The sequence below is a fragment of the Sinocyclocheilus grahami genome, unplaced genomic scaffold (genome assembly GCF_001515645.1).
Source record: "Sinocyclocheilus grahami isolate Dianchi unplaced genomic scaffold, SAMN03320097.WGS_v1.1 scaffold869.1, whole genome shotgun sequence".
Lineage (NCBI taxonomy): Eukaryota > Metazoa > Chordata > Actinopteri > Cypriniformes > Cyprinidae > Sinocyclocheilus > Sinocyclocheilus grahami.
The window spans coordinates 94,423-104,804 of NW_015506048.1; the positions used below are offsets into that span (position 1 = coordinate 94,423).

The following is a 10,382-nucleotide window of genomic DNA, read 5'->3' on the forward strand; positions in this document are numbered from 1 at the left end:
CAAAAGGGCGAGACTAGAGGGGATAAATCCAGGAAAACAGGCAAAGATCAGAAACCGCAAAAACAGGCAAGGCAAAACAAGGAAAACACGGAGACTCGGAAAGGGGTACAGGCTAAACAATACTCAGCAGGTTCATGGACCGGATTCATGACAAGGACGTTCCCAGAAAAGATTCCAGTTATTAACAGAGGAGTTTCTGTACTCCATGGCATGTTCTAATAGATTTATGTAAAATGGGCCCCACTCCAGCCCTACCAGAAAGATGTCCTTGATATTTTTGATTACAACTTTTGTGTCCTGAACAAAGCTGGAAGAGTGGATACCAACGGTTTAATAAAAAAATAATATATTGTGTGGATGGTTCTTATAAGAAATCATAGGGCACCCAGGAGGTGGTTTGTTTAAATGTTTATGAATATTGGAAATTTATAGAAACATGCAATACATAGATTTATATCATAGAGGAATTTGAATTTGTTATCCTAACAAATTCATATTTTCTCTTGCAATCAGTGAGCAAAGATAACAGTTCCTTTTTTGATTGATTTGATTAATTATCATTTAAATACTGATATTTTCTCTTGCAATCAGTGAGCAAAGATAACAGTTCCTTTTTTGATTGATTTGATTAATTATCATTTAAATACTGATATTTTCTCTTGCAATCAGTGAGCAAAGATAACAGTTCCTTTTTTGATTGATTTTTATTAATTATCATTTAAATAATGATTTTAAATCAATAATGAACAACACAAGATCAAAATAAAGACAAGGAGAGGGAGAAAAAAGACAAATAATCAATGACTTCCAAGTCTTACAAAACAATGCTGTAAAATATGATGTTGTAAAATCTGATTCAAATTTTAAATGTTTCACCCCAATTAAGATAAGACAATTTAAACAGAGAGTATATTAAAAAAAGCCTTGAATAAAGTAAAACATAAGAATATTATTTCCACAAGACCATATTTTGTTACTGAATAGAGTGCTGCCTCACATGATATTAAAAACATAATCAATAAGAACTGGAGAAGTATCCAAAGTAAAGTCTATGTGAAATTTTCCAGAATTCCAGAACCAATTGTGAGCTATAAAAAAAAGCTCAGACTTTAAAAGACAGAGTTGTGAGAAGTTACTTGGCTGCAATGAAGCCTACAAAATTGCACGATTCCAATCCTTCCACTTGAGAAAATGATCTGTTTGGTAACAGTAACTGGATCTTTTAGGAAGGTGTATAGACTACAAAGATTTCTACAAAGAGAGGCTTTTTGAATGTAAAGCAACTGCTTTTCCAGGGTTCAAAGAAGAGTTAGATTTAACTCCATAGTTGTAACTCTAAAACACACTGTGTTGAGCACTTTTGTTTAGAATAAAGTACACATTCTACTGGTTTTACTATATTAAGCTGCTCACCCAGTGCACTCGTTGGTTTTTCAGCAATTTATTGGTCAAACCTCACAACTATGATCCTGTAATATTTGAATCAATGTGTTTTGTGTAATAGGCAGAGAAACAGAATCAACCAGCTTTACTCCAGGAGCTGCATTAGACACAAGATACAAGGGACAAAGCAACTTCTGTCATCATTTATTCACCCTATTTCTATTCTAAAATTGTATGCATTTATTTCTTCTATTGAACACAGAAAAATAATATGAATAAATGCCCACTAAATTATAGTAATATCAGTGTAAATTGGTTTTGTAATACCAACTTTTACCTCAATCATTGGTTGACCAACTGTTGTCCTTTTGTATTACTACACATTATTTTCCTAATTAATAGTGTAAAGCTGCTTTGACACAATCTGTATTGTTAAAAACTCTATATAAATAATGGTGACTTGACTTGACCAACTATTGCGTGTTGCTATTGCTAGTGAAAACTGGGGTAAGATGTATTTCTGTTTCAGATCTATTTCAATGGAAGGCAGTAATAAGGATTAGACATCATACTTGATCTGAAATACAGGAAATACTTTGGTATAGATATTGCTGATCAAAACACTGCATTGTGTGTGTGTGTTGCTCACAGTCCTTAAGGTAGAGCACAAAGTGAAGTTGTTATTGGTGATGCTTGGATGTTCTGATTTGAGGTGATAACAATGATAACATGAGTTTTTGGTTTTGTTATACAAGGTTGAAGATTAAATAAATAAACTTAATTTTAGGAAATCTGAATGTATGCTGCTATTTAGGCTTAAGTTATCTTGTGTTTGCTTTTCTAGGCAGATGATCACACAGACAAGATTAGTATCATGAGAGAGAAGACTAGTATCCTGATCACACTGTCCTGGATTGACCTGGATCCTGATCAGTCTTCAGATGTTTGATTTTTCCAGAAAGATCCTCCAGAAAAGATCGCAGAATGTTATGGAATTTTTCCGGACTGTGTGATGTTTTTTGGGTTTTACCTTGACAATTTTTTCAGGGATTTGTTTCATTGTCTTTCATCCCAAACCATTGTAAGGTTCACATGTTCTTCTTCACAATGTGGATAGCTTCTGGAGCGTGAAGAATCACATAATTGCATATTTAAATTTTTCTCAATGATTTTTGTGGGAGGACAAAAAAATGCATAATATATCCCTCACTCTTCTTTGGTTTCTTTTGGGGTGAGAGACAGACTCAAACTCAAAATGTCTCTGTTCACCCAGAGGAAAATACGCACATTAACAGGACTTTTGTGTGCCATGACCTTCTCAATGTTTGTGTTCAGTTACACACTCAGAGAACCCTCACTGTACTTCTTCAGGTCCGTGCTGGGCCTGTCAGGAAGTACATGTTCCTGTCGACACTGTATCACTCACCTTGAGGATGAAGATGATAGCTGGTTTATGGAACGGTTTAACCAATCCTTCCACCCACTGATGTCCAGGAAAAGCAGCATGCTCTCAGACGACACATACAGATGGTGGCAGGTTAGTCACATAGCACTACTTATAGCAGAACAGAACTAGGTCTTTACAAGGGAGAAGTTGAAAGTAGGGGACTTGGAATCAGTGAACAAAAAATTATATTTAGAGGGGGTGTTGTATTTTATTGAAAGACTACAAAGAGAAACCTTTTTTTTCTTTAAAATAACATGCAGTCATTTATTCAGGATTGGCATGAAAGCACATAATGGTTGCAACAATGTGCATTAAAGGGGGGGTTGACTGTTTTTGTTCTCGGCTTGATTGTGTTTATGGGGTGCAGTCTAACATGTGTTAATGCTTCGTTTAAAAAAAATGCTTTATTTTTCACATGATTTACCTTTATTCTACACCGCTCTGTCCCTTCACCTATAAACGCGCTGATCATTTCCTGATTTTAAGAAGCCCCTCCCTCAGAAATATGGGATGGGCTCTGATTGGTTAGCTAGTCCAGTGTGTTGTGATTGGCTAAATGGCCTCTAGTGCCTAAACATCTAAACGCATCTAAAAGCATCTAAACGTCCTGCCCCTCACCGCAGCGGCATGTGCTCCAGTTGTATTGTAAAAAATTTGCGTCATCTATATTAGAGCCCGACCGATATATAGTTTAGCCGATATTATCGGCCAAAATGAGCCTGTTGCCAATATATCGGTATTGGCGAATATGCCGCCGATATGAAATTTTTTTTTACAGAACATGTAACACAGATAAAAACCTGGATGAAACGCTTTAAAGCTTAAGTCTATAGAAAACCACTGAAAAATTTGAACAGCCATATCTCCATAAAGGCGTGGCGAATCCGCACCAAATTCGGGGGATCCCTTCAGCTCGAGGAACCCTCTCGAACGCCAAACCGAGTGTACGTCTTGAGGCCCTCTTTCGAATGAGACCACCCCCGCGTCGATAGCCCCCGGTGTTCGGGAGTTACGGGCGGTTAAATTCGCGGTCCGGCGCCGACCGATCTAGAGATCCCGGGGGCTACCGACACGCGGAGGGTGGCGTTCGAGAGGGCTCCTCAAGCTGAAGGGATCCCGCGAATTTGGTGGAGATCCGCCGGCGCATTCGCGAGATAGTGACACAAGCCAACACTTTCACTTCAGTAAGGAGGTCTCTTGTTCAGGCAGCAGCATTCAAGTGTCGTCTTATGCTGAGTTCACACTGCACGATTTTAGCCCGATTTTTCACTCGCTGACAGGTTTTGCGAAATCGCCAACAAATGCCCGAAATCAGAGGCAAATCGGTGCTCGTTCAAGCGAGTGACAATCACGCTAGGGATGCTCTGATCCGCCTTTTTTGCCTCCGATACCGATTCCGATACCTAGAAAAAATATATGCCTACAAATCAGTGCACAATAATTTTAGAAATCCAAGCATTTAGTGAAAAACCAATATTTTGTGAGGAACAAATAAAAGTGTTGCACTAAATATGGTAAAATGTTACACATTGCTATTTGTATTATTATAAAATCCATTCATTAAAAACATTCATGAATGTATTTATATATAAGTACACAGTAAATTCCCGAGTGTTAAATTAACACTGCTTGGAGCATATATGGTCCCACTCTAAAAGAGTGTTAAAGTAACACTGAAGCAGTGTTAAAGTTAATGAGATAATTATGTGATTAATTAAGTGCTGATTGAGCATTAGTGATGAACAGCTGCTGTTAACAAGCAGAACCACTGAAGAAAAGAGAAACACAAGAACTACACCTGACTTCAGCCACAGCCTTAGATGAAATCAACTGAAATAAAATACATTAAATCCATCAAGATTTCAGCAGATGATAATTAAACAACTCCACAAACAGTATCACCAGCTTCATGCATTACTAACCAGTTAGACTTTATTGGCAAAAAAGTTATGATAAAGCTTTTTCATGTGTGTGAGTTTGTCACTGCATTTTATCTAAATCTATAGTGCTTTTATGATTTCTGTTTCTTAAGAAATTTAATGCATGAAGCTGGTGATACTGTTTGTGGAGTTGTTTAATTATCATCTGCTGAAATCTTGATGGATTTAATGTATTTAATTTCAGTTGATTTAATTATACGAATTCTACTAATAAGACCAATATAAAAACGCACTAAGGATTAATGAGCTACTGGATTCATGAATATTAATCAGGTTGTGCGCGTTCGCTCGAACTGATTCGCTGAAATCAAAACAGGGAGGATAATAGGTGAGCACCAGCCAATGAGATTGTCGTTTGCGCATTAGCTCCGCCCACTACAGGAAAACCCGGCAGTTCTTAAAAGCTGAAGATTTCCAAAGGAACTCTGTTATTTTTACAGGAAAATACAACAACGTATATAGTTTACATGTAGCGCATGTTATGTAAGACACTTGCTCTTTGCTCACAGTGAGAGAAAGCGACGGCGAGTCGTGTGCTTCACACTAGAGACACATTACGCCAAATACACAAACACAGGTGCGCTGCGCATCCATTCACATGAACTGAAAAATATCAGATCGCTTGACGGAGAGTGAAACTCTGAAGTGCGCAGACAGAGTGTTCTGTGAGTGAACATATATCTGTGCTAATCATATACTCAGCCTCCAACTCACACACTGACGAGTAAAATCTGAGAATTGATTAGCCATTGGCTAATATTAGACATCATTTAGTCGTAATAAAAACTGCAAAGCACAAAGGGAAGAGAAATTGATGCGTAGTGTGCTCTCTCTGACCGATACCCGATCCGAGAAAAATGGCACTATCGGAGCCGATACCCGATATGAATATCGGATCAGCGCATCCTTAAATCACGCAGTGTGAATTATCAAAGACGCGATCTGAGGGAATCGCCGACGCCCGTGAAATATTTGGCATGCTAAATATCTGGAGCCGTCGGCGATTCACAATCACGCTGTGTGAAATGAGTTCTGACTGAAAAACACATCGGCGATGACCTACAGCCAATGAGAGACCAAGATACAGGGCAGCGGGAAGTTCGGGGAGGAGTTATATGAAACGTAGTTTACGGACCAGTGTTGCCAAATCTGCCAGGGACAGGATTAAGAACCGCTGCTTTTGAACATTGATTTAAAACTTGCGAATCCATTAGAATCGTTAGAAGACAGAATCGCAATTCATATATGACTATATTTTTATATGCACCTCTAGTTTTCTTCCTCTTCTCTAAAGCAGCGCAACATGGCCCTGCCCTCTTTGTTGCATGTTTCTGGGGGCGGGGTTTGTCTGGGTTTGTGATGTCACAAACCCGGGAAGTAACACGTTGTAGTTCCTATACAGCAAAATCACCAGTTAATTTAACACTCTGAGTGTGGACTCATAAACACTGAAGCAGTGTTGAAGTAACACTGAAGCAGAGTGAAAGTTAATAAGATAATTAGCTGATTAATTAAGTGTTGATTGACCATTGTTGAAGACACCTGATGTTAACAAACAGAATCACTAAAGGAGAAAATAAAAAAATTTTATGTCACCATTATAGTGGTCAGTGTTTGTATTAGTTGGGATCTTGACCCTTACATTATTTATGTTAGATTTTGTTTGACTGCTGTAATTAATTTGTAACAGCTAGACAAGCCAAGAGCAAATGTCATCAGGTGGTGGTTATTATGTTTTAACATAGTCATTATTTGGCTTGAATCAATGAGCTCATTTAGAGTCTCTGACTTATATTTCCTTTATTGATTATAACTGCCTTGTGATTCCGCAACAAAAGATCCTGTATTTTCTATAAATTTTGGAAGGATTTCTTACAAGCTGTTCTGACTAAGCTCTGGGGCGTTTTTGTGTATTTTCGGCTAAATTTGACATACCATATTTCAAGTGTTTACTCTACACTCATACAATGGAGGAAATGAAAAAAATTGTGTCGTTGTATAGAAAACACTTTGAACTACAAAATATGATTGTAATTCTTCATAAATAACATTATATATGTTTTAAATATTACAAGAAACACTAAAAAAAAACATAGGCACTTTTCTTTTTTTTCAGATTTTCTTTTTTTGAAAGTCTGTTATTCAGGTTCTATTTGCTCCAGCTCCCTGCAACTTATATTGTTTGATTCCACTAGGTTCCAAGATGTACCAGAAAAAATATCTTTCAAATAACAGCTTCTAAACAGGAGTTATTGTATTATAACCAAAGGGAGTAAAAGTGTCTGTGAGTTTCCTTTGCAAAAACAGGTTTTATAAAGCATATTGCCCCCAGAATCCTATTTTATTATGTGCCATAGCAATTTTCTTGATTATTGACTGAACTATGTTTAATTTTTATGTTTGTCTAAGTAGTAATATACAAAATGGCATAAGCGAATTATACCAAATATCAAATTTTGTGTTTTATACAATCAGTTTTTTTCTTTCAGGAGACACAAGACTCTATAAATTGTAAAATCCATGTGGTTTATTACAATCTAAAACAGCATCCACATCCTCCAGCTTTATATCATTCCATTTATGTGCATAATTTTAGTCCCCTGTCCCTGCATCACCTCTGCATCAGCATCCTACGTGCATCAGCATCTTACCTGCATTCACCTGCTGCCTCCTGAAGATGAGATGCGAGCTGTGCCGCTAACTGCTTCTGCCATGGGCTCGCGGCTGCTATCTGGTCTTCAGAATGTGAAACAAAGAAATAGCTGTTTATAAACACAGCACTGTAATAATATCCATATATATTTACTGAAACGCATCCTGTACTGTAATTTACTCTCAATACATAGTTTATCAGATTGTTAGCTGTGCTTTTACGTTTCAAAATAATGATTCTACCAATAACGGAGCAAAAGCACTCATATGCACTCACCAGACGCACGTCCTTTCCTCTCCACGGTGCCGCTGAATGTTCTTCATCATCTTTAGCTTTTGATTTTGTTTTCAAATATCGCTTTTATCCGTCCGCTTAGAATAATTTTCTTCCCGACCCGACCGTTCCCACTAAATTTAGATCTCGTTTGCATTTAAATTTCCGCTACTGAAAGAAAGAGAGATAGGCTGACAAATAAAAGTGTAGTCTGCACAAAATTGTTATTTTATCCGTCTTGTCAAGAGTCTTGAATTTATATGACTTATCTTAAGACACAAAATGTGTTTAATATTTTATGCAACACAGTAGGAAAAAAGTGTCAGAGAAAATAAAAATGTTGTACAAAAATTCGTTTAACATTGACAACACAATAGGGAAAAAGTGTCGCAGAGAGAAAAAGAATAAAAATGTAGGTTGTACGTCTTGTTCGTCTTGTCAAAATACTAAATTAGTTTGACATTTTCTGTTAACACAGTAGGAAAAGTGTCGCAGAGAAAAATAAATAAATACGACATCTTTAATTTAAAATTATAGGCTAAGCAAAATATAAACAAAACCGAGTTGAACGTCCTTCAAGGACAGCGCATCCACATTTTCTGACTTGTTATTTTGTTTTCGGATTTGTCGTTGTGTTTTCTGACTTGTTATAATGTTTTTCAGAATTGTTGTTGTGTTTTCTGAATTGTTATTTTGCTTTCAGAATTGTGATTTGTTTTGCACTTCTCTGCCACGTAATGCAGAGACAATGTTCCTCCACATCTAAAAACTGCACAACATTTGAAAAACATAGCAGGCATCTAAATCTATTTTTATTCCAAGTGATCCTGTTATAATATCTCTCCCTGTTACATCAATAGTACATACAGTAGGCTACTTAGTTATTCCTAGATTTTTATTTTTTTTTGTAATGTAATATTAATGATTTTGTTATTAATTTCTATATTGTGATTTCTGTGTATATTGAGTGTAGTGGCTACAGGCTGAGAAGAGCCCATCCAATCTTACCATAGTGTTGGACAGATTATTCCAGCTGCTCCCTGCTGAGGAACGCTATGTTGATGCTCATCCAGATCGCTGTCGAACATGCTCTGTAGTCGGTAATTCTGGGAATCTTCGGGAGTCCCGTTATGGGTCCTACATCGACTCCAGTGATTTTGTCATACGGTAAAGATTTATTTTTATTTTCCAAACATCAAAGAGAAATACAGGATTAGGTAGAGGTGGAAATAAATTCAGAATGAGAATTTTAGATGACAATGAATATAAATGATAAATGAATATTAACAAAAGACAATACTAGAGAATAAACTGAGTAAACTGAGCAGATTAAAAACATAGACAATCATGAACTGAAGATTTCATAAAACTGACAAAAGTTTTATTTTTACAACATCTTAAAGAAATCAATCAACCAATGTTTTTTATCATGCACTGCTATATTATATAATTATATATAGTTACATTCTGAGCTTTCAGGTCCCATTTGGTGGGAAATTTCCTGCTTTAATCATTCATACTTGCTAATTTATCATGTTTGTAAACAGTGAATGGGAAATTCTGGGAGAAGACGTGTGTTTGGATGTACTTCTTACAGTACTTGCTTCGTACCATTTGTGCTTTTCAAAATTTCTTTGAATCACAAATGTCCTTTGAGAGCCCAGAATTCTGTATGAACAAGAAATGTTTTGTGCACTTATGGACATTTTACTGTATTGTTACTGTATCTGATTGTTCATTATACCTGCTACAGTTATTGGGTTGTAAAATCCTATACAAAAAAAAGATGCTGCATTTCATGAATTTTTGCTATTTAAAGGGGTCATATGATATTGCTATAAAGAACATTATTTTATGTATTTGGTGTAATGAAATGTGTTTATGCGGTTTAAGGTTTAAAAAAAACATTATTTTCCACATACTGTACATTATTGTTGCTCCTCTATGCCTCGCCTTTCTGAAACGCGTCGATTTTTACAAAGCTCATCGGTCTGAAAAGCGAGGTGTGCTCTGACTGGCCAGCTATCCAGTGCTTTGTGATTGGCCGAATACCTCAAGCGTGTGACGGAAATGTTACGCCCCTCACCATACTGTGATGCCCTGTCCGGCCGGAGCGACGAGACAAAAACATTAAAACCCATTATAAACGAGGCATTTGTTGCATCCAGTGGGGATATAATTACGGATTATAATGACTTATACTGTCTTTTTACACGTTGCGTTGCACCGCGCCGCGTAAACATAAAACCATGTCTGCATTTGTGATCAGAGAAATGACAAACAACAAGCCCTACTCTACACTGCTCAAAACTCGTGTTTGAATCATCAGTGGCAAATTATTTAAATATAAAAAACGTACTTGCAGTCTGTGAGTCAGAACAGCCGGCATTGTAGTCTACTCTACCAGGATCAGGAAACAGTCCTCCATAAAATGTTCTGCACACATCTGAATAATTGGGTTAAACTATTCTGGAACAGTGTTGTAAATACAACTTAACCACTGATTTTTAGTCATGTCCTCTTTTGGAAGGCCAGACAAAGTAGTTTTGCTTTCACAACGAAACAGCATCACACGCGGCCTTGAGTGAGCGGCGACCGGAGGCCTAGAGTGAGCCGTGAGTGAGCAGAGGCCGGCTTGAGTGAGCAGAGGCAGGCGGGCTTGAGAACAGCGCGGCCGGGGGATCTG

At 37.1% G+C, this 10,382-nt stretch overlaps 1 protein-coding gene across 1 annotated transcript in view; it reads left to right on the forward strand.

Annotated features, from left to right (window-relative positions):
* Positions 1-2,403: 2,403 nt before the first annotated feature.
* The window catches only part of LOC107563336 (CMP-N-acetylneuraminate-beta-galactosamide-alpha-2,3-sialyltransferase 1-like), a 21,670-nt gene continuing 13,691 nt past the window's right edge, over positions 2,404-10,382 (forward strand). The window contains exons 1-2 of the mRNA XM_016248187.1: positions 2,404-2,920; positions 8,670-8,863. Coding sequence (XP_016103673.1) covers positions 2,639-2,920; positions 8,670-8,863 — 476 coding nt within the window. The 5' untranslated portion in view covers positions 2,404-2,638. The remainder of the gene's footprint in view (positions 2,921-8,669; positions 8,864-10,382) is intronic.